Below are 27,610 nucleotides of genomic sequence, written 5' to 3'. Positions count from 1 at the left end.
GCAGAACAATCCTTTAAAACAGCTGTGTTGACTAACCCATAGTTCTAAACAGGTGCTGATTTTATAACTAGTTTCAGGTATCAATTGATTTTGCTATAATTTTCCATGGCCAAAAATGTATTAGCATTATCTTAATCAGTATTGTGCGGGTTGAAATAAAAAGCCCAACTGTAAAGCTATTATTTCTTTTTTTCTGTGTTCTAAAGTAGGAACTAGATTATAATAGAAGTTGAAAAAGTTTTTGCATTTGGAACTCTAAACAGGTGTAGAAGACAAATAGAATGACTGCAAAGTTGGACGTTAGTTTTATTCAGTAAAATTAAGAAAGAAACATAACTGCCTGTGTATGGAAATTAGAAACCTAAAAGGAAAAAAAAAATGAGCCTGTGGATCCCAGCATCCTGATAAGCAGGCAATCCCAAGCATAAAAATTCTCTAGACATGGGGCCAGGAGTTTGGCCTAGTGGTAGAGTGCTTGCCTAGCATGCACGAAGACCCGGGTTCGATTCCTCGGTACCATGTACATAGAAAAAAGCCAGAAGTGGTGCTGAGGCTCAAGTGGTAGAGCTCCAGCCTTGAGAATGTCCAAGGACAGTGCTCAGGCTCTGAGCTCAAGCCCAGGACTGGCAAAAAAAAAAAAAAAAATTCTCTAGACTTGATCTTAACCCAGGAGTGGATGTAGAGGCACTCACCCGTTTTCCCAGCTGTGGGGAAAGGGCAGTGAGTAGAGTCAATGGCACATACCATCTAGCCCGAGACACAGGGAACTACAGTAGGAGGATCATGTATGTCCCAGGCTGACCCTAGCATAAAAATGAGAACCTGCCTGAAAATAATGAATGCACAAAAGGATGGAGGCATGGCTCAAATGTTACAACACCTACCTAGCAAATGCAAGGCTCTGAATTCAATCCTAAGTACTGCCTTCCTGCTCCCCCAAAACAGGGAGCATTGAAAGCCATAATATGTATTTTTCGGTTTTGTTATCTTTTTTTTTTTTTGCTAGCCATGGGACTTGAACTCAGTGCCTGGGCACTCTCCCTGAACTGCTTTTGTCCAAGGTTAGCACTCTACCACTAGAGCCACAACTCTACTTCCAGCTTTTTGTGTGTATATGGTACTAACGAATCGAACCCAGGGCTTTTCATGCACACTAGGCAAAGACTCTACCAATAAGCTACATTCCCACCCCCCCCCCATAATAAGTACTTTTCTATTATTGAAGATAGCTAAGAAAAATGAGAGGAATAGCACTATAAATACTAAAAAAAGGCAAGAACTCAGTATTTGATTATGCCTTTCTATGAAATTCCAATGATGCCAAAGCATAAAAGGAAAAATAAAAGCTGGGCATTTTATGCTATTTAGTCAGGGGAGGCTAAGTTCTAAGGATTGAGGTTTGAACCCAACCCCAGAGAGAGTCCCTGAGGCTGTTTTTGAGAACATGAGATTGAAAAGGCAGATTCCACTTACTATGTAAATAAACACTCTCCTGTCTTCTTCATGTGAATAAGGTTGCTTTTATCTAAACAAACTATGTAAATAAACACTCTCCTGTCTTCTTCATGTGAATAAGGTTGCTTTTATCTAAACAAACATGAAGAGATACATTGCCAGAAAGTGCTCTAAGTGAAGGAAAGTCATTCATTGTGTAGGCTTACATAAGTGCCAGCATAATATTTATTGCAGTTGTCATTTGGTAAAAACAAAGGACTATATAATCAAGTCACTAATTTGAATGTGAAACACACTCTACTAGAAACTTTCTTACAAGACCATAGTGCTGGGGGGAGGGTAATGGGTACCAAGACATGTGAAAGGGTATCAGTGTATGTGAATTAATGCACCTTCTATCTGGCAAATATCATGTAACCCTTTTATTAATTACAATAAAAAAAAAAGACCATAGTGCTGGAGGGTTGTAAGTTTTGAAGTCAGCAAAGGCCACATAGCAGCCTCAAAGCTAACCTGAGCTACATAGCTAGACCACCCTGCAGTTTCTTTGATAAAGAAGCTTCATTTTTGTTTCATTTTACTTTTGTTGGGGAGATGGGGTTTTAGTCTACTTCCAGCTTGCCCTAAACACAGTCCTTCTGCCTTTACCCTCCGAATGTTGGGTTTTTAAGTCAAGTGCCAACATACCTGAGCAGACCCAGACGTCAGGGGACGAGGGCAAGGAACACTCACCACTAATAATACTGAGAGTGCTAGAGTGCTTCCACAGTACAGAGATGATATTGTTGTAGGAATTGAAGAGGATTTAGAAGTATAAAAAGTAGAAGAGAAAGATGAGTCCCCCAGATGCATTGCAAGCAGGGGCTTGAGAAGGAAAGGACAGGCAGGCTCTTTCTTCTGCCTTGCAGGCGATGGGCAGGCACAGCTGTACAGGTCTATCTTCTCTGCTATGGCAGAAATCCTAAAATAGGAACATTGCCATTCAGGTATAAGCCCTGAACCCCCTTAAAAAAGTGCAAGGCTATGTCTCAAAATACCTAGAGCGTAAAAGGGCTGATTCATGTATGACCTAGCAGTAATGAGTTCAAATTCTAGTACTGTATATATGTTGAAATGGAATCTTGTGAACTTTTTGCCCAGGCTGTCCTGGAACCATGATTCCCTTGATCTCAACCTCCCACATAGCTAGGATGATAAGCACTGATGATACTTAACTAGGATGATAGTACTGTACTTAACTATTAGTTGAGAAAGGGGTCTTATGAATTTTTGCTAGGCTTGCTTCCCACATAGCTAATGGTAGAAATGAGTCACTGTATCCAGTTAATACGATATGTATTAGCAATTAAGCATTGACACTTTGGGCTTTATAACAGCAATACCTAGGTGTTGTTTGACCTTCTAGATGCTTGAAGTGAAGAGCTAAAAAAGCGCCCCCATTCTGAAGCAGCAACTGTCTTGTTTATGTAAACTGTGAGTGACCCAAAAGTGCACATAAATTAAAGAAACAGAATTGTGGTGCCATTAAGTCCCAGGAACTGACCTATCTGTGTTAAAATTAACCAGAACTGGTGTAAATTCAAGGGATGGCATTTGTTTTCTAAAGCAGAAGCGTAAATTCAAGGGATGGCATTTGTTTTAGCTCCCGCTGCCCTGAACTGATAGCTGATTGCCGTGTTGATGTAAATCTGTGGTCTTTGCCTTTAAAAGCCCTATAGAAAAGCTGTTTGGGGCTTCTCCTAGGCTCCCGCTGTATGGGAGTGTAGGACCAAGCCCGAGCTGACAGCCCGCCTGAATAAAGCCTTGCTTTTGCATTTCGGAACGTCTGACTCTTGACTCTCGGTGGTCTCTTGGTGGTCGTCTTGAGACTTGGGCATAACAGAAGTACTAGATGTAGTGAAGATTAAATTAGCTCAGTAGGTGTTACAGTGCGGTCATCACTGTTGTTGTCATAAACATTGAAACATGGGGTATAAACTTGTTTTCTGCACAGAATAAGACACCAAAACTTTAGTAGTTCATTTTATGTAAGTTATTATCCGTAGCCCCATCTCTTCATATTGTCATTTTATGATTTTTGCCATTCATTGGCCATGTCTTCTTGGGCAAGTTATTTAACCTCTGTGTTATATTTAATCTCTTTGTTTGCCCTGTGTGCAATAGCAGTAGTTATTATAATAGGTGATTGTCGATTCTCCAGTGAGCTGATAAAGTACTGTCTGCCATGTGGCAAGCAGCTGCATGGTAGCTGCTGTTAGTATTAATGTTAGTATTATTCCCTTAACACAGGTTCCTTCTCTTAACACAGCTTTTACCATTTTGCTCAACCAATGATAGATATTGCTAATAAGGAACCAAATTTGCAAGGATCTAAAATTGACAGGGTAAATTTTGAAATAAACTAAAACTTGACAGAAGTATTACTTTCCTGACCAAATTTAGGTCTGTAGCCTGGTGCTGGTGATTTTATACCTATAATCCTGGCTACTCAGGACGTTGCATCCTGGAGGGTTACAGCAGAAAAGTTGATGAAATTCTTTTCTTCAGTAAAAATTTTAGCTAAAGTGCTATAGCACTAACCATGAGCAAGAAAGCTAAGGGAGTTCAGGTCCAGAACTGATGCCTCAGTATTAGCAAAAAAAGAAATGTAGACATATTAGGAATGTTTATCCATTAAGTATTGGCCATAGCTGGGTATAGTGGTACATACCTGTAATTCCAGGTATTTGGTAAGTGGAAGCAGGAGGATCAAGAGTTCATTACAAGGCTGGACAAAGTTAGTGAGATCTTGACTTCCTAAGAATAAAGAGGTAGGGAGATGGCTAGGCCAAGTTGCATGCTAGTCTTAGTGAAACTTTTTTGTTATCAATAAAAATAGATAGGGATATGATTAGATAGCATCGTGGCTGTATGGAAAAATTTTATGATGAGCAAAATTGGCTTACTGGAATTAACCTCATTCTGAATATTAAAAAATATTAGTACTTATATACATTTCTTTAATGTGCTACATAAATAGCATGGAATCCCAACCTCCTCAACTTAAAAACAGTAGCCAGAGGGCTGGGAGTTTGGCCTAATGGTAGAGTATTTGCCTAGCATGCATGAAGCCTTTGGTTCGATTTCCGGGAACCACATACACGGAAAAGGCCAGAAGTGGTACTGTGGTTAAAGTAGCAGAGTTCTAGTGTTGAGCAAAAAGTGTACAAGGACAGTGCACAGACCCTAAGTTCAAGCCCCATGACTGTCAAAAAAAAAACCCCAAAGCTAAAACAAAACAAAAAACAGTAGCCAGAAGTACTTAGTTTCAGCATTTTAAAGATATCTATTTATTACAATCTAGTTCAAGAGATAAGATAAAATATGAAATAATATAGCATTATTACAGCAGGAGATAAATGTAAGAGTACTACAGTAGTTCAAAGAAAGGAGAACCATACATAAAAATAATGAAGATAGGCCAGGAGTTTGGCCTAGTTAGTGGTAGGGTGCTTGCCAGCATGCATGCAAACCCAGGTTCGATTCCTCAATACCACATATATAGAAAAAAAAAGCTGGAAGTGGTGCTCTGGCTCAAATGGTAGAGCTCTAGCCTTGAAAACACCCAAAGACAGTGCTCAGGCCCTGAGTTCAAGTCCTAGGACTAGCAAAACAAAGCAAACAAAAAAAGAATAGCCATTTGTGTTTAATGTCAGACTTGTACAGTGAAGGCGGGGAGGGGTGGGATGTGTGCGCTGTTCTTGGGGCTTGGACTGAGGACCTAGGTGCTGTCCCAGGCTTGCTGCCTCAAGGCTAGTGCTCTTCTACTTACACCATACCTCTACTTCTGGCTTTTTGGTAGTTAATTTAAGATGAGAATCTCAAGGTCTCTCCAGCTGGGGTTTGGCGAAGATTACAGGCACAAGCAAGCCACTGGTGCCCAGTTCAGTTGGATTTTCTTATTGATATGATTAGTGATTGGAGGTTTTATCAAGGATGAGGACAAAGCTGAATTGCAGAGGTTTGAGGAACAAGTGGAACAGACAAAAAGAAATAACATTTTTTTGCCAGTCTTGAACTCAGGGCCTGAGCACTGCCCTTGGGCCACAGCATCACTTCCGGCTCTTTCTATATATGTGGTAGTGAGGAATCGAACTCTGGTCTTTGTGCATGCTAGGTAAGCATTATTACCACTAGGCCACACTCCTGGGCCAAGAAATAACATTTTAAACTGTGGAATTTAAAAACATGTCACTTGAACAAGAGAGGAAAATGAAAAGCTTTTAATGTAAGAATTTACATGATTGAAAGTAGGGTTTTAGGTTAACTTTAGGCAGTATGAGTTAAAGTGGCACCATAATGCTAAGCACCAGTGCGTGACTGTTATCCAAGCTAATCAGTTCCAGAGGGCCACAGTTTGAACCTGAATGGATTACTACTCTGAGATGGTACAGCAGAAGGAGGTAGGAGGGATCAAAGTACATTGTTCATGTGTGTGGAAATATCATTATGAAACTCACTGCTTTGTACAGTAAGATTTTTTTAAGTTTTAAAATATAAAAAGAAATGGGTTAGGGTATGACTCAACTGATTGAGAATCTACCTAGCATGCTGAAGAACTTGAGTTCAAATCCACATGCTGCCAACAAGAAAAAAAGAACAAAAGATACTGGAGTTGTTAAAATTAGTAATTTTGTAGGGCACAGTATGGTCTCTTACTGATCATAAAAATAACTTGTAGATGAGAGATTTTTGAGTATGTTTCTTTTTTTTGTTGTTTTAGACAAGTAAGTTTTATGTGATTTTTTTTTATTTTTTAAAGAAGTGTCTGACTTCTAAGGGAAAAAACATTAGAAAGACTATAAAAGGGAATTGATTACGGGCTGGGAGTCTGACCTAGTGGTAGAGTGCTTACCTAGCATGCATGCAGTCCTGGGTTTGATTCCTTGGTACCACATAACAGAAAAAGCTGAAGTGGTGCTATGGTTTAAGTAGTAGAGCAGTGGCTCATACATATAATCCTAGCTACACAGGAGGCTGAGATCTGATGATTGTGGTTCAAAGCCAGCCTGGGCACTAAAGTCTGTGAGACTTAACTCCAGTTAACCACCAGAAAACCAGAAGTGGCTCTGTGGCTCAAGGGATAGGGTGGTAGCCTTGAGCTGAAGAGCTCTGGGACAATGCCCAGGCCCAAGTGCCACAACTAAAAAAAGAAGAAGTTATAGAAAGATAGAACTACTAAGAACCAGGCATTAAAAATACTAAAAAGACATATATATATATATGTATTATGCAACCCCCCAAAATCAATTCTTTAAACCATATATAATTTATAGCATATTAATTGATCATTAAGGTGATCTAAGAATTATGTTCAGTAAATTTATTCTGTTAGTATGAAAAATACATAATATATACAGAATGAGTTTAGTCTAAAAGCTAGGATAATATGTTTAGAGTATAAAAGGCTTAAGCTATATACTATGCAGAGTAATATGTTAAGGAAGCATTTCAGTTCTTTATAAAATGTGACTAATAGGTGGCCAGGAGTTTGGGCTAATGGTAGAGTGCTTGCCTAGCATGAACAAAGACTTGGTTTCAATTCCTCGGTGCCACATAGATAGGAAAATGCCAGAAGTGGTGCAAGGGCTCAAGTGGTAAAGCTCTAGTCTTGAGAAAACCCAAGGACAGTGCTCAGGCCCTGAGCCCAAGCCCAGGACTGGCAAAAAAAAAAAAAAAAAAAAAAAAAATTAGTGACTAATAAAAACTTGTTCTTGGGCCAGGAGTTTGGCCTAGTGATAGAGTGCTTGCCTCGCATGCACAAAGACCCTGGTTCAATTCTCCAGTACCATATACATAGAAAAAAAAGCCAGAAGTGGTGCTGTGGCTCAAGTGGTAGAGCTCTAGCTTTGAGAAAGCCCAATGACAGTGCTCAGGCCCTGGGTTCAAGGTCCAGGACTGGCAAAAAAAAAACCCAAAAATGTTCTTGATCAGGTACTTGTGGTTCACACCTGTAATCCTAACTATTCAGGAGGCTGAGATCTGAAGCAGGAAAGACTAAGATTCCCTGGGGCTGGGTGTTGTCCCTGAGCTCTTCAGCTCAATGCTACCAACCTACCACTGGAGGCACAGCACTACTTCTGGTTTTCTAGTGGTTTAATTGGAGATAAGAGTCTCACAGACTTGTTAGTCCTCGGCTGGTTTTGAACCATGATCCTCAGATCTCAACCTCCTGACTAGTTAGGATTACAGGTGTGAGCCACCTTGCCTGCTGACCTTAGGATTCTTACCTCAGTTAAACAGAAGAATGTTATACTGGAAATGAGGTAAAATGCCAAGTGGTAAAGTACCAGCTGTGAACAAACAAACCCCCAAAACTGAGCAAGAGTGTAAGGTATAAGGTGCTGAGTTCAAGAACCAACACACACACACACACACACACACCCTTTGTTCCCAATAGTTCTTTGTATGTGTTTGAAATAATTTGTAACAGATCAAGATTCCATTCTGAAGTGTGGTCCATTTGAGTCTGATGTTTCCTTAGGGATCATCCTAACAGAGGATGTTGGCAAACAACATCTGTAATGAAGTTATCAGGAGTTTAGGTTAAGATTGATCACTTTTGGCAGTGCCTGTCAAGTAGCTATGATCTCATGAAACAAATTATTGTACCTCCAGTTTGCATAAGGTAAGTATTTACCAAGGTGATGTACTGTTGCAGGTGCACTTTCTGTATTGAAGTATTGTTTTAATAGCATAAAGTCACTACAAGTAACATGTAGGTCATTGAATTAAATGGTCTCCATTTGGACATCTTTTGAAGTAACTAGGAGGAGAGTACAAAAATGTTTAATTTAGTAATTTTAATTGTTTAATTTGACATCCATTTTGCTCCACCCCCCTTCCCTTGGTGATACTAGAGACTGAACTGAGAGTCTGTATGCTTGCTTAGTAAGCACTGTACCTCTTGAGTCCTGCTTGCACCCTCTTTTTGAACTGGTTATTTTTTTAGTTTAGGTCTTGGTTTATGCGTGGGTGAGTCCTCCTGGACTACAAGCCTGCTTGTTGTCTTCATATTCCTGGGAATGCCTGGTGCATCCCACTATACCCAGCCTTTGCTTGAGATTGAGTCTCACAATTTTTTTGAGGGGGGGGGAATGTGGCTTAGTGGTAAGGTGCTTGCCTGGCATGCATGAAGCTCTGAGTTTGATTCCTCAGTACCACATAACGCAAAAAGCTGGAAGTGGCTCTGTGGCTCCAGTGAGAGTGCTAGCCATGAGAACAAGGGGCTCAGGGACAGCGCCTAGGCCCTGAGTTCAAGCCCCACAATAGATAAAAATAAATAAAACAGGTAAAAATGAATATTTTATCTCCATATGTTTGAAATATGTTAACATGAAATCAATCTAAAATCATTGATTTATTAAAATAGTAAACTATTTTAAATTGTTTTGGTAGTAGTTCTGGGGATTAAACCCTGGGCTTTTAAGGAGGTGTTCTCCCACTGAACCACATCCCCATCATTTATTTCATATTAAATCTTTGGAATATAATTTATATTTTATACTTGTCCCAATCTTGATTAGTCACATTTTATATGCTCATTGAAGCACATGCCGGCTGTCTGTTGTATGGGATCTGTAGAGTCAGAACAAATTCTTAGTATCTGTGTGGACAAATAACTGGGTTTGATTATTTCAGTATGTAGTTACCACTCAGAAGCATAGGTATATTTAAAGCCATTACAACTGGAATCTTTTTTTCATTGGTTTGGATGAAAGAGCTGTGACCCTTGGGTAGATGACAGTTTTACTGTTTCGTTGCACTCACTATATATAATTATATAATTGAATTAGTTTTTTGAATGTACATGTTCATGTGCTTCACTGAAATTTCAATATATGTCTATAACCTTTAGCACAAATGCAGTTCCAACTACAACGAAGATTTTGTACTACAGCTAGAGAAAGAATTGGTCCAGGCCCGACTGAGTGAAGCTGAGTCTCAGTGTGCACTAAAGGAGATGCAGGATAAGGTCCTGGATATAGAGAAGGTAAGAAGCTGCATAAACGTTGATTACTTCTCAATTGGAGGAGAGATGGTGGAAGATATTTATTAAGTATTAAGCAAATAAAGTAGACTTAGTGATTTACACATTAAAAGACCTTACATATTAGTTATTAATAGAGCAGATAAATTTTTTTTTTGCCAGTCTGGGGCTTGAACTCAGGGTCCAAGCACTGTCCTTTGGCTTTCTTAAGGCTAGAGCTCTACCACTTGAGCTATAGCCCCAATTCTGGCTTTTTTTGTGTATGTGGTACAGAGGAATTGAACCCGGGTCTTCGGGTAGAGTATTAGGCGGGCATTCTACCACCAGGCTATGATCCCAGCCCATTGAAATATTAAAATATTGTTGCATCTATATACATTCAGACCCTAGGATTAACGATAAAAATGGAAATTTGGGGGCTGGGAGTTTGGCCCCCAAAGAGGTAGAGCACTAGCCTTTAGGAAAGCCCAAGGACAGTGCTCAGGTCGAGTCCAAGCCCCAGGACTGGCAACAACAGTATGGAAATTTGAAGTAAGGAACAGTGGCTCAAGCCTCTAATCTTAGCTACTTGAGAGACAGACTGGGAGATCATGGTTGGAGACCCTCCCCAGCAAAGAGAAGTTCCCGCTCAACCAATGTTTCAGTACAGTGATGTGCGATATTATTTATTTTAGTGCCAATTCTGAGGCTTCTATCCCTGAGCTTCTCTACCACTAAGCTACATTCCCAGCCTGAGCACAGTGATGTGTACCAGTCATCCCACCACCTCTGGGAAGAACCCATAGGAGGATGACAGTTCTGGTGGACTCAAGCTTAATTCAAGTCTCTGTCTCAGAAAATAATCAACATGAGGCTAGGTGAGGTGGCTTACACCTGTGATCCTAGCTACTCAAGAGCCTAAGATCTGAGGATCATAGTTCAGAGCCACCCTAGGCACTGACTCTGAGACTCTTATCACCAATTAATCACTAGAAAACAGCAAGTGGGGCTGTGGTTCCAGTGATAGCCTTGAGCAAAAAGTGGTCAAAGACAGTGCCCATGCACTGAGTGGAAGCCCCAGGACTGGCAAAAAAACAAACAACAAAAAAACATGAGTCAGGCGCTAGTGGCTCATGAACATAATCCTAGCTACTCATGAAGCTGAGATCTAAGGATCCGGTTTGAAGTCAGTCTGCACAAGACAGGCCTGAGACTTTCCTCCACTTAAGCACTTTAAAAAAGCTCGAAGACAGTGCCTGGGCCATGAGTTCAAATCCCAAGACCAGTACACACATACACACACACACATACACACACACACGAAAATGTGGAATATTTCAAGTGATAGAACTCTTCCTCGGCAAGCAAGAGATCTTGAGTTCAATCTCCACTATTGCTTCCCCAGCAAAGAAGAAGGAGGAGGAGGAGGAGGAGGAAGGAGGAAGAAGAAGAAAATTAAGAAAATTTGAGGGACTGGGAATTTGGTAGAGAGCTTGCCTAGCATGCATGACCTCCTGGGTTTGATTTCTCAGTACCACATAAATAGAAAAATCCAGAAGCAGCACTTTGGCTCAAGTGGTAAAGTACTTGTTCCTTGAGGAAAAGAAGCTCCAGGACTAGCAAAGAGAAAAAATAAAGAAATTTGAGCCCTTGTAAGGAGTAAATTTTTAAACATTTAAAACTTTTTTTCTTTTTTGCCCAGTCCTGGGGCTTGAAATCAGGACCTGGGCACTGTCCTTGAGCTTTCTCAAGGCTAGAGCTCTACCCCTTGAGCCTCAGCCGGAAGTGGTGCTTTTTTCTATGTGTGTGGTACCAAGGAATTGAACCCAGGTCTTTGGGCACGCTAGGCAAGCACTCTACTGCTAGGCCAAATGCCTAGCCTCAAGTATTTTTTTTTAAATAACTCAGAGATTTAATCACTTATATTTTAGATCACAAGCAGAATCTTTTATCTATAAAATCATTCCTGCCCTATGCTATATGATGAATTTGTTCATTTTTATCCCAAGTTAATGCCTAGCTACTGAATCAAAAGGGCCCATAGATAAGAGATATAACAGCCTCAGTTATTATTTCTTTTTTTAATATATATATATATATATATATTTTTTTTGCCAGTCCCAGGCTTGAGCTCAGGGCCTGAGCACTGTCCTTGGACTTTCTCAAGGCTAGAGCTCTACCGTTTGAACCTCAGCACCACTTCCGGCTTTTTTCTATGTCTGTGGTACCGAGAAATTGAACCTAGCTTGTCGTGCATGCTAGGCAAGCACTCTACCACTAGGCCAAACTCCTGGCCCTTTTTTATATATATATTTCTTATTGTAATTAATAGAAGGGTTATATTGTATTCACCAGATAGAAGGTGCATTACTTCACATACATTGATACCCTTTCTCAGTTATTATTTCTTAATAAAATAGAACATGTATAATACAATAAGTGGTGGAATAGTTGTGCTACAATTCTGCTTGTTATCTATATATTAATCTGAAGAATTATCTGATTTGTTAGGGAAAGCAAGCAAGAATGCTGAAATAATCTATCAGAATATTTGGTCTCTAATTTAGGAGGACTCTAGTCTTCATGCCTTAACCACAAATCTTATGGTTAGAAAGATTTCGAATATTTGACAAAGAAGTATACATGGATCTAGTTCAGAAATACATTTTTTGCCTGAAGAAGGGGAGACATGGCTTACATCTTCAGTCCCAATTATTTGAGAGGGTATTAGAAGAGGTACAATTCAGTCTACCAGTTTAGGATCAACTTGGGCAGTAATCCAGACTCTTTCTCAGAAAAAAACTAAAAACTAAAAAGAACCTCAGCAGTTTCTTTTTTTCTAAGTTAGCTCACCTTAGTAATACATTGTTATATTTCAGCATATTATAATATGTTCCAAACTCACCTCCAAAAGTAACTTAGTATTATATTTTATAGTAGAAAGGAGATTAAGAAGTTGCATTATGGTTAATTTCTTTATTCAGCGTCGTCTTCTGTTAGCCATATTTTAGTTAACCATATTTTAATGGATATGCAGTACCAACTTAGCAATATTATTTCAGTGGATATGCAGTAATTTTCTGCTTTTCAGGTAAGAAAAGATTCAGATCCATCATAAAGTTTATAATTTGTGAGAATAACTTTATTCCATAAATCTTTGTGGGTCAGAATCTTTGTGTCCAACATGAAATAATTTAAATAAAGGGAGAATATTTTATAGAATTAGGCCTTGAAATCTCATAATACCTTAGTTTATCTTAAGAATCTTATCCCAAAGTGTTAATTTTGGATCCTTTGCACTTTCAGAGCAATTTGATGATGGGCTACCCCAGGTAGGTCTTGTAGTTTGATTAGAGACTTATCTAAATGTATCCATGAAGCAATTTTTTAGATCACTTTAGTATTTTTTTCTTTTTCTTTCTTTTTTTTTTTTTGTAGGTCATGGGATTTGAACTCTGTGTCTGGGTGTTATCCCTAAGTTCTTCAGCTCAAGGCTACTGCCCTTGAGCTCCACTTCCCCTTTATCTCCAAGTGGGTACTTGGGGATAAGAGTCTCACATTCCTTAGTGCCCAGGCTGGCTTTGAACTGTGATCCTTAGATCTCAGCCTTCTGAGTAGCTAGGATTACAGGTGTGAGCCACCATGCTCGGCGTGGTATTAATTTCTTAATTGTTGATATAGTGACTGACAGAGATTTGACATCTCCACAATGGTATGCTGAGAAAATACAATGAAAACAGATTTTTTAATTGCTCTTAAAATCTTTATAAAGCGGTAAGTGATGTGATGTTAATGCTTTATTTGTAGTGCTAAATGGAGGTTAGTAAGTTTACTGAAATACTGGAAAACATTCTTAGTCCTTTTATATATTCCTTTTAGTCTGATTTATATATTATCAACAGTTTTACTATCTGGGCTTGCCAAATGAAATATAATGGCTCTTATACATTGCTGGTCTGAATGTAAAGCAATTGCAGAAGCTTTGAGAAAATTTGGCAGTTTAAGTTAGCTCGAGTTAATGTAAGTTAATTTGAGTAAGCAGTTGTGTTTTTGTTTTTTTGTTTTTTGTGGGTCATGGGGCTTGAACTCTGGGCCTGGGCTCTATCCTACAACCCTACCCTTTGAGCCACAACCCCCACTTCCCATTTTTTAGTAGTTAGTTGGAAATAAAAGAGTGTCATGGTCTTTAGTGCCTGGGCTGGCTTTGAACCATCATCCTCAGATCTCAACCGCCTGAATAGCTAGGATCATAGGCATGAGCCACTGTGCCTGGCTTGAGTAAGCAGTTTTACTTTAATTATATAAAAAGATTAGAAACAAGCTCTATACAAGAAATTTTGCAGTGTTACTAGCAGCACTGTTTATAACAGCCAAGAGTACAAAAAGTGAAGATGATGATGAATGGATAGATAAAATGTATTCAGTAGAGGGGGCCAGGAGTTTGGCCTAGTGGTTAAAGTGCTTGCCTAGCATGCATGAAGACCCGGGTTCGATTCCTCGGTACCACATACATAGAAAAAAGCCGGAAGTGGTGCTGAGGCTCAAGTGGTAGAGCTCTAGCCTTGAGAAAGTCCAAAGACAGTGCTCAGGCCCTGAGCTCAAGCCCAGGACTGGCAAAAAAAAAAAAAATGTATTCAGTAGAATATAGTAGAGTAGAGGAGAAGATAGTTTGGCTTTAAAAAGGAACGAACTTTTATGTGAAAAATCCTAGTCACAAAAACCACATACTCCATGATACTGTTTATATGCAATGTCCAGAGTAGGCAAATCCATGGACCCAGGACATAGATTAGTTGTTACCAAAGAGTGGGAGAATGGGGATTGAAAAATGACTGCTAATACACAGGATTTTTTTTTTTTTTTGGCCAGTCCTTTGCTCAGGGTCTGGGCACAGTCCTTGGGGTTTCCTCAAGGTTTTCACTTTACCACTTGAGCCACAGCATGGCTTCTGGCTTTTTTCTGTGTATGTAATACGGAGGAATTGAACCCAGAGCTTCATGCATGCTAGGCAAGCACTCTACTACTAAGCCATGCTCTTGACCCCAGGATATCTTTTTTGAGTACTAAAAACATTCTGAAACTAGACTGTGGTTGTGATTATTGAGCCTAGTGACTCTCAATCACCAACATATACTTTAAACAGATGAATTTTACAGGTTGTGAATTATTTTGCAACAAACCAGTATAAAATTAAGTAAGTACAAATACATATGGTATCAAATGTACATTCTTTTTTTTTTTTTTGCCAGTCCTGGGCCTTGAACTCAGGGCCTGAGCCTTGGGCTTTCTCAAGGGTAGCACTCTACCCCTTGAGCCACAGCACCACTTCCAGTTTTCTAGTGGTTAATTGGAGATACCCATGGTCTTTAGTGCCCGGGCTGGCTTTGAATTGCAATCCTCAGATCTCAGCCTCCCGAGTAGCTAGGATTACAGGTGTGAGCCACCGCGCTCAGCTAATGTCATTTCTTAAATGTACTTATTTCTTAAAAATCTAATGTTTTTTTTTTTCACTTTAGAGGAACAATTCCTTTCCAGATGAGAATAATATTGCAAGACTTCAGGAGGAACTCATTGCTGTGAAACTTAGAGAAGCAGAAGCCATTATGGGTTTGAAGGAACTAAGACAGCAAGTCAAGGATTTAGAAGAACACTGGCAGGTATATCAACATAGCTTGTGTGCTTTTTTCAAAAGAGAAAAATCCACGTATCTAGTTGGTGTAACTTTGAAATAGCTGATGACTGGAGATAGGAGGCAAGTTTAAAGTGAGCAAATGTTGCTTTTAACGTTAAAATTAAGATCACTTATGGTAAGCATAGTGGGTTTTGCTTATAATTCCATGAACTTGGGGGAACAGCAGTCAGGAGGATATTGGTTCAAGGTCAGTCCAAGCAAAAAGATGGCAATGCCTCATCTCAATCAGTACACCTGGCAAGATAGAATTTTCCTGTAGTCCCAGCTATTTTGGAGGCCCATAGGTGGGAGGATGGAGGACTGAAGTCAGTTCCAGACAAAAAATGTGGACCCATCCATACCTGAGAAATAACCGAAGCAAAAAAGTGTTGATGTGTGGATCATCTGGTCGAATCACTGCTTCAAAAGTTTAAACCTCAGTTCTGTCAAAAAGAAAAAAGAGAGGAAACTAGGCACCGGTGGTTTGTGCCTGTAAATCTAGCTTCTCAGGAGACTGAGATCTGAGGATCTCAGCTCAAAGCCAGGCTGGGCACAAAAGTCTGAGACTCTTATCTCCAGTTAGCCACTAGAAAACCAGAAGTGGGGCTGTGGCTCAAAGTTGGTAGAGTAGTAGTCTTGAGCTAAAGAGCTTAGGGACAGCACCCAGACCCCACGACTAACCAAAAAAAAAGAAAAAGAAAAAAAGAAAGGAGAGAAAGGGAGGAATGGAAGGAAGGAGGGAGAAGTTAGTTGTTTAAACATTAGCTCTAATCTCATGATAAAATGCATTCTCTGAAAAATACATAATTTATCTTCTTTCCAGCAGATTTCTCTAAATTGTGGAAATAAGATGCTTTATATTTTTTCATTAAGAGGAAAATAAAATGTTAAACTTAATACAACTTTTATATTTTATACTAGTTCATAGTTCACTTGAGAAAAGATTCCTATCATGATTTGTTTATTTTCATTCTATTAGCATTTTCAAGAGAGTACATGAAATTCTGTGTTGGAAATGCATAATAAAGTAGCAGCCCTGATACTGTCCATAAAGTTATTACTTACTTCGATACTATGAATATTTGTTGCAATATAATTTTTTTTCTGTTTTAGCGCCACTTAGCGCGTACTACTGGCAGATGGAAAGACCCACCTAAGAAAAATGCGGTTCATGAGTTACAAGATGAACTGATGACCATTCGACTTAGAGAAGCTGAAACACAGGCAGAAATAAGAGAAATGAAACAGAGGATGATGGAAATGGAAACACAGGTATGATGACACACACGCCCTTGGGGTTGTTCAGTGTCACTGGATTGTATGTAGTATACTAGATTGTATCATAAAGATGAAAAGTAAAGATACGAAGCTGTTTGGACTACAGTTTTATAGCCCATATGAAGAGGTTTAATTTTTTTTTTTTACTTCCAAAATTTAATCTTTCAACAAAGTTTAAGCAAGTTCACCTCCATCTAACTTTATTAGGTAAAACTCAAAGGATTGCTATTTTTCATAGCTTGTTAAGAGAACATTAATGTATAGTGAAAATTCTCATCCTCAAGTGTTCTAACAGTTTGGACTAGAGTGTTCTTTGTTTAGTAGAACTGGTACATGCATTGATGGTGATTAGCAGTATGCTTCCTGGCCTCTGTCCCCCAGATGTCCTTTCTCCTCACAGCCTGTGATGACCAAAATGTCATTTTCCAATAAACCCAAGGAGAGGGGGTTCAAAATTGCCCTTTATTGAGGGCCACAAATGTAGAATAGAATGTGAATGATGCTGTGTAATATGATAATCTGAGTAATCAATTCTAAAATTGCTCTTCTCAAGTTCTCCTTTTCTCAACTAAATCCTATCATAAATGAATTTGACCCAAGATCTGCAAAGACTTGGTTGCAAAACCCATGTGCATTCTTAACCCATATTTGGTTTATATGTGGTATGTTTATGTGAAGCATATACCATGCATTGTTCCTTGAAATCTATGAAATCCTTGTAGATATCAAATCTTCAGATGCCCAACTTTCTTGTATAATGTTTGCACATAACTTATGTGTATTTCTAATTTGCTTTGTCATATTTAGATATATACTGTCTAGACTGGGCACTGCTGGCTCATACCTGTAATCCTAGTAGCTACTCTAGAGGCTGAGATCTGAGGATCGAGGTTCAAAGCCAGCCTGGGCAGAAACATTTGTGACTCTTTTTTTTTTCATATATTTTATTGTAATTAATAGAAGGGTTACATGATATTTGGCAGATTTATGGTACATTAATTCCCATACATTGATACCCTTTCACATGTCTTGGTCCCCAACATTTGTGACTCTTATCTCCAATTAATCACTAGAAAACCAGAACTGCAGCTGTGGCTCAAAAGTGGTAGAGTGCTACTAGCATTTAATGGAAACGCTCAGGGACAGTGCCCAGACCCTGAGTTCAAGCCCCATGACTTACTCCACCACCCAAAAGAGAGAGAGATAGAGAGACAGAGAGAAAGACAGAGAATGCCTAGTACAGTACAAATAGTGGTTACATTTGTATTGTTTAGGGAATAGTGACAAAGTTTGTACATGTAGCACAGTTGAGACAGGACTTGGTTACCTTTATGCCCAGGCTAGCCTCACACTTAAAAATCATATTGTCTTTGCCTTCCAGATAGCTGTATTTCTGGTGGCATGCATCACCATACCTAGCTCAGATGCCTGGGTTGTTGGGTTTTTTTTGTTTGTTTTTTTTTTTTAGTGTTTTTAAAATTTTAAAATTTTATTTTATTTTTTTTGCCAGTCTCAGGGCTTACTCTCAGGGCCTGGGCACTGTCCTTGGACACTTTTGCTCAAGGCTACTGCACTGCCACTTGAGCCACAGCGCCATTTTCTGGCTTTTTCTGAGTATGTGGTACCAAGGAATAGAACCCAGGGCCTCATGCATGCTAGGCAAGCACTCTACCACTATGCTATGCTCTCGCCCGTGTTTTTTAATTTTTTGGTGCTGATTCTGGGGCTTGAATTTAAGACCTTACCTTTTCCCTTGTTTTTTTTTTTTTTTTTTTTTTTTTTTTTTTTTTTTCCACTTTAGGCTATCACTCTACCATTCATAGCTTTTTTTTTTGGTCAGCTGTAGGGCTTGAATTCTGGGACTGGGTGTTGTCCTTGAGCTCTTCAGCTCAAAGCTCCCGCTCTACCCCTTGAGCCACAGCAACACTTCCCCTTTTCTAGTGGTTAATTGGAGATAAGAGTCTAATGATCTTTAGTGCCCAGGCTGGCTTTGAACCTTGATACTCAGATCTCAGCCTCCTGAGTAACTAGAATTACTGGCATGAGCTACTGTGCCCGGCTTCCACGCCCAGCTTTTTGTTGATACACATTAGAGATAGAAATCTTACAGACTTTTCTGCCCGGGCTAGCTTCAAAATTCAATCCTTACCACTCAGCGGTCTGAATAGTTAGGATCACAACTATGAGCTACCAGCACCTGGCAAACTTCCAGGCTAAAAAAAAAAATGTTTCGACCTTTGGTGGTTATACCTGTGAGTATGGAATCCATAGGTTTGGAGAATTAGCTATATATACTCTGAGAATGTTACCTGGTTTTCAAAATATTTATTCAGTCAGCAGGGGGCATTGTTAACTCAGGTATTGTTCTGAATCCCAGTGTGAAAAATGATCACCCCATCACAATCAATGTTGTTCCTTCAGAGGATGCATAACTAAATCCATCTTATTTTACATTGAAGTAATTTTTCTTATGTGTTTCGTTCAATTAAAAACACAGAAGAAATACTGTATTATGAAGAGGAATAATTCAGGTTTATGAGAATTTGGAGTTGGGAGTTGGGTAGTAGTGTGGTTTGAGCTAAGAGATTTATCTTTGCTAAGCCAGTTGGTTTGTTTTGTTTGTTTTCCTGTTGGTCGTGAGGCCTGGCCTCTGTCCCTGAGCTCTTTAGCTCAAGTCTACTGCATAAGGCCATGAGCCACAGCCCCACTTCCCATTTTCTAGTGGTTAATTGCAGATAAGAGTCTTACAGTCTTTAGTGCTCTGGCTGGCTGTGAACCTCGATCCTCAGATCTCAGCCTTTTGAGTAGGTAGGATTACAGGCATGAGTCACTGTGCCTGGCCAATAACATACTTTTGAAAATTGAATCTGGCTGTGTACAAGTGGCTCACATCTGTAACCTTACCTACTCAGGAGTCTTAGATCATGGTTCAAAGCCAGCCCAAGCAGGAAAGTCTGGGAGACCCTTTATCTCCAGTTAACCTGCAGAAAATGCAAGTGAGCTGTGACTCACAGCGATGCAGTGATTGACTTGTACAAAAGAGCTGAGGGACAGCAGCCAGGCCCTGAGTTTAAGCCCTATTGCTAAAATAAAATAAAATAAAAAATATATATCAAAAACCTCTGAACTCTCTGTATATTTACAGTGAGTGTATTTTATATGTGATCTATATCTCAAGAAAGCTATAAAAATGAAGTCTCAGTTTAGTATAGCCTTCAAACTTAGTTCATGTTTTATGATTGTGTTTGGATTAAGTTCATGTTTTGTGATTTTGTTTGGATTAATATCTCTCAGCTTGCTGTTCTATCTGTTCCTTTTTTTCCCCTTTTCTACATTCCATTAGATTTATTGAACATTTATTATGCTTTCATTTTTATCTTCATGTGTAGCTTTCAAGAAATTTGTTGAGTGTTCACTCTATTTTACAATGTATGTTAAATTGTGTGTTTCAGCAAGCATGGTAATGTACAACTAGAATCCTGGCAACCCAGGAAGAATCAGGATCATGACTTGCAAATCAACCTGGCGATTTAGTGAGACCCTGTATCAAAATAAAACCAAAACCAAAACTGAGAAAGGTGGTTACACCTGTAATCCCAGCTACTCAGAGGCAGGGATAGATATATTCCAGTTGGACAAAAGTTGGCAAGACCATATTTCAGAAATAAGCCTGGTGGACCTGTAGTTTGGCCTAGTGGTAGAAGGCTTGCCTGGGATGCATGAAGACCTGTGTCCAGTTCCTCGGTACCACATACATAGAAAAAGCCAGAAGTGGTGCTTGTATCAGTTTTTCCCTCCCTTGTGCTGTTGTCATGCATTTTATAATATGGTCTAATAATTGTGCCTTTAGTACATTCATAAAAATTAAATTGTTTTAATGAGATTTAATTTTTATTCAGTTATTCTGTTTCAGGACTCCTTTGTGAAGTTATATCCATCTTTCTTTTTTTTCTTTTCCTTCCTTCCTTCCTTCCTTCCTTCCTTCCTTCCTTCCTTCCTTCCTCCCTCCCTCCCCCCCCTCTCTCTCTCTCTCCTTCTCTCTCTCTCTCTCTCTCTCTCTCTCTCTCTCTCTCTCTCTCTCTCTCTCTCTCTCTCATCATGGGACTTGAACTCAGGGCCTGAGCACTGTCCCTGAGCTCTTCTGCTCAAGGCTAGCATTCTCCCATTTGGAGCCACAGTGCTACTTCCACCACCATTAGAGACAAGAGTTGCACAGACATTCATACCAGGCTGGCTTTGAACAGTGATCCTTAGATCTCAGCCTCCTGAGTAGCTAGGGTTACAGGTGTGAGCCCCTGGCACTCAAGTTCCTTTGTTAAACAATTCATCTTGTCTGATGGCAATGGATTCTTTTAAATTTTAAGAAAGTGTTACTTTGGTTTTAAAATCTGTTGAATTCTAGTTTGACAATTTGTTTTCCTTTCAACCCATTAAGTCACTCCATTATCTTTCAGATCCCATATAAGGTAGAATTCTGTTGTAATTCTTTTTGTTTCTTCTTTTTTTTCTTTTTGTGTCAGTCCTGGTACTTTGAACTCAAGACCTGGGTGCTCTCTCTAAGCTTTTTGCGTCAAGGCTATGCTCTGCCCCTGGAGCCAGCTCTACTTCTGCCTTTTTGGTGGGTAATTGCACATAGAGCTGGGCGAGGTACAAAGCCAGCGCAGGCACTAAAGACACAAGACTCTTAATCTCCAATTAACCACCAGAAAACCTACCAGAAAACCGGCAATGGCACTGTGGCTCAAGGGGTAGGGCGGCCTTGAGCTGATAAGCTCAAGGACAGTACCAGCTCAGAGTCCAAGCCCCATGACCAATAGCAACAACAACAAAAAGAATCTACAGGCTGGGAGTTTGGCCTAGTGGTAGAGTGCTTGCCTAGCATGCATGAAGACCTGGGTTCAATTCCTCACTACCACATACATAGAAAAAAGCCAGAAATGGTGCTGTGGCTCAAGTGGTAGAGTTCTAGCCTTGAGAAAAAAGCCCAAGGAAGTGCTCAGGCCCTGAGTTAAAGGTCCAGGACTGGCAAAAAAAAAAAGAAGAAATTTTATATATATATATCTCACAGATAAACATCATTGAAATAGTTTCGGTAAAAAAATTGTTGATAAAAAGTTTATTTTTATTTTTTTATTATTTATTTATTTGAGCTCTGTAACTCAAGGCTATGCCCTATTCCTTGAGTTACAGTGCCACTTCCTGTTTTCTAGTGGTTAATTGGAGATAAGAGTCTCATGGTCTTTAGTGCCCAGGCTGGCTTTGAACCTTGATACTCAGATCTCAGCCCCCTGAGTAGCTAGGATTACAGGTGTGAGCCACCACCCCCGGCTTGTTTGTTTGTTTTTTATTTTTGCCAGTCTTGGGGCTTGAACTCAGGGCCTGGGTGCTGCCTCTGATCTTCTTTTGCTCAAGGTTAGCACTCTACCACTTGAGCCACAGGGCCACTTGTGGCTTTTTTCTGTGTATGTGGTACTGAGGATTCAAACTAAGTGCTTCATGAATGCTAGGCAAATCTCTCTACCACTAAACCACATTCTCAGCCCTGGAGTTTCTCAGTATTTGTTGAGTAGAAATGACCTGTAACTGAAAATAATTTTATAATGTTTAGCTTTAAAATGGATAGGCAAAAATTTTTATTTCTGATTATTAGAACCAGATCAACAGTAATCATCTACGAAGAGCAGAACAAGAGGTCACCAGTCTACAGGAGAAGTTGCACTATCTTTCTGCCCAGAACAAAGGACTGCTTACTCAGTTAAGTGAAGCAAAGCGCAAGCAGGCAGAGATTGAATGCAAGGTAAACGTACCAATAATGTAATGATGTCTTCCATTATGAGTTGATTGTTTTTTGTTTTTTTGATTTTTGCCAGTCATGGGGCTTGAACTCAGGGCCCAGGTACTAGCGCTAGCGCTCTACCACTTGAACAACAGTACCGGTTTTGGTTTTTCTGTGTATGTGGTAGCAAGGAATCAAACCCAGGGCTTTGTGCATGCTAGGCAAGCACTCTACCACTAGGCCATGCTCCTGGCCCATGAGATTGTTCATTTTCTCTCTGCTCTGCCCTCTGCCTTGCCCCTTTCGCGCGCGTGCGTGCGTGCGTGCGTGCGTGTGTGTGTGTGTGTGTGTGTGTGTGTTGGTGGTGGGCTTGAACCCAGGACTTGGGTGATGTCCCTGAGCTCTTTTGCTTAAGGCTAGTGTTCTAGCACATTAAGCTAACTAGCCTCTTCTGATTTTCTGGTAATTAATTGGAGATATGAATCTCATGGACTTTCCTACCTGGACTAGCTTTGAATCACAGGCCTCAGAGTTTAGCCTCCTAAGAAGCTAGGATTACAGGTATGAGGCACCAGTGCCCAGCTTTTAAAAGAAAAATGTCAAACTTCAATATTAATTCCCACTTTTCCTGAACTTTTTTTTTTTTTGCCAGTTTTGGGGCTTGAACTCAGGGCCTCATATCACTGCCCTTGAGCTTTCTTACAGCTAGAGGTCTACCACTTGAGCCACAGCACCACTTCTGGCTTTTTCTGGGTATGTGGTACTGAGGAATTGAACTCGGGGTTTATCATGCTAGGCAAGCACTCTACCACTAGGCTAAACTCTTGGCCCTATTGTTTCATTGGTTTTTTTTGTTTGTTTGTTTTGCCAGTCCTGGGCCTTGAACTCGGGGCCTGAGCACTGTCCTTGGGCTTTCTCAAGGCTAGACCTCTACCACTTGAGCCACAGCACCACTTCTGTTTTTTTTTTTCTATGTATATGGTACTGAGGAATTGAACCTGGGTCTTCATGCATGCTAGGCAAATACTATACCACTAGGCCAAACTCCCAGCCACTGTTTTTTTTCTTTTTGATTTTAATGAGCCTGAACAAACCTTTTTTGTTTGTTTTCTCTTTTCCTTCCTCCCCCCTCCCTTCTTTCCTTCCTCCCCTGCCTCCTTTCTTCCCTCCTTCCCTCCTCTTCTTCCTCCTCCTCCTCCTTCCCTCCTCTTCTTCCTCCTCCTCCTCCTCCTTCTCTCCTCTTCTTCCTCTTCCTCCTCCTTCCTCCTTCTTCTCCTCCTCCTTGTCCTCCTCCTCTTCCTTCTCCTTCTCCTTCTCCACTTCCTTCTCCTTCCTTCCTTCCTTCCTTCCTTCCTTCCTTCCTTCCTTCCTTCCTTCCTTTCCCCCTCTTCCTCCTCCCTCCTCCTTCTTCCCTCTTCCGTCCTGCCTCCTCTTCCCTCCGTCCCTCCTCTTCTTTCTTCTCCTTCCTCCTTCCTTCTCCTTCCTGTTCTCCTTCTTCCTTCCTTCTCCTTCCTGTTCTCCTTTCTCCTCTCCTTCCTCCTTCCTCTTTCTTCTTCACCAGTCCTAAAGCTTAAACTCAGGCCTGGGCACTGTCCTTGCACACTATTTGCTCAAGGCTAGCACTTCGACACTTGAGCCACTGTGCCACTTCTGGGTTTTTCTGTTTCTGTGGTATTGGGGATGAACCCAGGGCTTCATGCAGGCTAAGCGAGCACTGTACCACTAGGCTACACTCCCGGCTCCCAACCACTTTTTCAAACTGGCTTGGTGTGTTTGGTTTTTGCCATGCATTGGATTGAACCCTGGCCTCAAGCATAATAAGACACTGTTGTACCACCCAGCTGTGCTCTGGCTGTCTGCACTTGGTTTTGTGGTTTGTGGTTGCTTTTGGGCCAGGTTAATCCTCTTGCTATTAGGGTGAATTTCAGGCAAGAAATCTTATTTTCCACCACAGTAGTGACATTTACTAGTTTCCCTTACAATATTGGTTCGCCTAATATCCATTCAAAGCTGAAGATTTTAATTGATATAACAAAAAAAAGACATAATTTGGAGTTGTAGCCCCTCTGCTTCGATTAGTATCGTATGTATTAATGGAAAGTCAGTATTGATTTTTGTCTTTTGGCTGGAGAGGTGAGGAAAACAAATGTATAGGTGCTAATAGGTCAGGAAAAAGGTTGTGTTTTCCATTATTATTTTAATGTTTTGTATGTATATGTGTGACACTTTTGATATAAAAAGCATCAAAAGTATTTGGAATCATACTTTCCAAATATAAATATAAAGTAAATTTATAATCTAGTATACTGAGAGTATTAGAATGGATTTCTAAAGATAACTTAGACATTTTAAATGACCTAGATAGACATCCATTATTAAATGGTATGGAGGATGCCCTTGTATTATTTCAGCCTTAATATTCTCAAAGAATGGCACATACAAAGATGTAATTCCATCAAGTTGCTCTTGTGTCATTAAAAACCAAGAGTGAAGCTTGAGTGGTTTATCAGTGTCACTGAAATCCAGAGATGAAATTACATCCTTATAAATATGCATGCTGTTATAATTTACAGTGACAGAAATCTGTAGGTAGTACTAAAGTTTGTACTAACTTAAGCACAGTCTATATTCTGTTTTGAAAGTTAGGACTCTTAATTAAAAAAATCAAATGTGAAATGAGCTTACATGAACTGATTTGTGTTACTAATATGTGATTGAGGTGAGGGTATTTTTCATTTTGTTTTGTTTTTTTGTACTCAAGTTTGAACTGAGGGCCTTGCACTTGCTAGAGTAGTGCTGCACCATTTAAGCTATGTTTCCAGCCTACTTTTTGCTGGAAATTAAATCTAACAAACTTTTCTACATGAGCTGACCTTGAACCACAATCCTCCAGATCTTAGCCTAGTTAGTAACTAGGATTACAGGTGAGTCTTTGATATAGTTAGCTTGGGATTTACTTACTTATCTGTAATAGAGAACCTAATTTAATCTTTTCCCGATTATTGATACAAAACTTTTTTGAACCATTTTGATAATTGTTTTATTGGATTTAATGTTATTGTTCAAATTAACACCTGCTTCCAAAGTGTTATGTGCACGCACGTGTGTGTGTGTGTGTGTGTGTGTGTGTGTGTGTGTGTATTTTTTTTTTTTTTTGCCAGTTCTGGTGCTTGAACTTAAGGCCTAGGCACTGTCCTTGGTTTTTTTTTTTTTTTTTTTTTTTTTTTTTTTTGCTGGTCCTGGGCTTGAGTTCAGGGCCTGAGCACTGTCCTTGGATTTTTCTCTACCACTTGAGCCTCAGCACCACTTTTGGCTTTTTTCTATGTATGTGGTACCGAGGAGTTGAACCCGGGTCTTCGTGCATGCTAGGCAAGCACTCTACCACTAGGCCAAACTCCTGGCCCCCCTTGGGCTTTTTTAAGACTAGCATTCTACCACTTGTGCCACAGCACCACATCTGGCTTTTTCTAAGTATGTGGTACTAGAGAATCGAACCAAGGGCTTGGGATGGCTAGGCAAGACCTCTACCCACTACACTATGCTCTTGGCCCAAAGTAAAGTATTCTTTGGATATAAATATCTGTGTGACTTACTGATTGATGAAAATAATTATTTTCTCTGAAATTATCTAAGGGATATTAAAGAATATTAGAGGATTTTAAAACCTTGAGATAATATTTTAACTTCTAATTGCTCATTAATGATAGTATCCTCCCCATTTAAACTAGAAGTTAGTTCTTTTGTAATATCTTTGGTAAATCTGAATAATTAGTATCACTGGATTATCATTCTAGCACCTAGGACTTGTTTTGGTTAAATGTACATATTTAACCTTGTTATGTTGGAACAATTCAGTAACAAATGTAACTTTCAAAACCATTCTTTTGATTATAAGAATCTAATTTATTTTCATTTACTTTCATATAATTATAACCTATAATTTATTGATTAGTAATTGTTAAAATTTGTACAGTTGCTTATAATTTGTTTTTTTTTATCCCACTCAGTATGGTTATTTATACTTTACTGTTTCATTACATGTGTAGCCTCTAACTTGCTGGGCAATAATGGAAGATGTATACACTGTATTTATTTTCTGATATCTGAAAAATCTCAGTTCCAAAGACACCTGATGTATTACTTTGTTTGCTTAGAGCAAAGAAGAGGTTATGGCTGTGAGACTCCGGGAAGCAGATAGCATGGCAGCAGTGGCTGAACTACAGCAGCACATTGCAGAACTTGAGATCCAGGTACCAGTGAAGAGAATAAAATAGAGGCAAATGTCATGTATCAATTCTCTGTGTGCCTGCATAATTAGTTATTTCAATCTTCAGTCCCAGAATGGCAGTTCTGTTTTCAGTACTTAATTGTTTTCAAGATCATTTTTTAAAACACAGTAAAATATAACCATGCATTATTTGTGACTGGCTTATTTCAGTTAGCATAGTGTCTTTAAAGGTCCTGATTTTTTTAGCACTGTGTCAAAGCTATTTTCCTTCTCAAGGCTTAATAATACTATTGTGTATATATACTTCACTCTTGTTATCTATTCAACATTATTTCTAAGTTTGGGCTATTGTGAATGATGTTACTGTGAATATGTATGTGTAAGTATCTGTTAAAGTCCTTTCATTCGGTTGAGTGTAGATAGTACTTGCATCGTGTAATTCTGTTTAGTCCTTTGTGGAATTGCCATACCTCTTAGAACCTGTATTTTACATACCTATAAGCAGTGCACAAGTGTTCTCTTTTCTCCATATCCTCACTAATTATCCTCCACGTCCTTGCGTATTTTCTGAGGCTTAAAAAAAATAATTTATGGGCTGGGAGTTTGGCCTAGTGGTAGAGTGCTTGCCTAGCATGTACGGTGCTCTGGGTTCAATTCCTCAGTACCACATACACTGAAAAGAGCTGTGGTTCAAGTGATAGAGCGCTGGCCTTAAGGAAAGCCCAATGACAGTGCTCAGGCCCTGAGTTCAAGCCCCCAGGACTGGTGAAAAAGAGGCTCAGGTCCTTTATGGGCTGGGAGTTAGCCTAATGGTAGAGTGCTTGCCTTGCATGGGTTTGTTTCCTCTGTACCACATACATAGAAACACCAGAAATGGCTCTGGGGCTCAATGGTAGAACTCTAACCTTGAGAAAACCCAAGGACAGTGCTCAAGCCCTGAGTTCAAGCCCAAGGACTAGCAAAATAATAATAATAATTTATGCTGAGTGCCCGTGAATAGCTAGGATTACAGGTGTGAGCCATCACACCTGGCATAATTTTTTTTTTCAGTGCCATTCCTGGGGCTTGAACTTGGGGTCTGGGTACTATTGCTTAAAATATACAAACTTGGAGCTGGGGAGGTAGCTCATCAGTACCACATCAACAGAAAGTGTCAGAAGTGGTGCTGTGGATTAAATGGTAGAGCACTAGACT

The 27,610-nt window shown here is 39.7% G+C and overlaps 1 protein-coding gene across 1 annotated transcript in view; it reads left to right on the top strand.

The window, feature by feature from the left end:
- Evi5 (ecotropic viral integration site 5) overlaps nucleotides 1–27,610 on the top strand; it is a 131,776-nt gene that overhangs the window by 64,664 nt on the left and 39,502 nt on the right. The window contains exons 14-18 of the mRNA XM_090334201.1: nucleotides 9,353–9,487; nucleotides 14,980–15,120; nucleotides 16,248–16,406; nucleotides 22,063–22,209; nucleotides 26,343–26,438. Coding sequence (XP_090190327.1) covers nucleotides 9,353–9,487; nucleotides 14,980–15,120; nucleotides 16,248–16,406; nucleotides 22,063–22,209; nucleotides 26,343–26,438 — 678 coding nt within the window. The remainder of the gene's footprint in view (nucleotides 1–9,352; nucleotides 9,488–14,979; nucleotides 15,121–16,247; nucleotides 16,407–22,062; nucleotides 22,210–26,342; nucleotides 26,439–27,610) is intronic.

The sequence above is a fragment of the Megascapheus bottae genome, chromosome 6, assembly GCF_031878675.1.
Source record: "Megascapheus bottae isolate mThoBot1 chromosome 6, mThoBot2.hap1, whole genome shotgun sequence".
Lineage (NCBI taxonomy): Eukaryota > Metazoa > Chordata > Mammalia > Rodentia > Geomyidae > Megascapheus > Megascapheus bottae.
The sequence above is the reverse complement of the archived record's forward strand: the minus strand, read 5'-3'. Positions and strand labels throughout refer to the sequence as shown.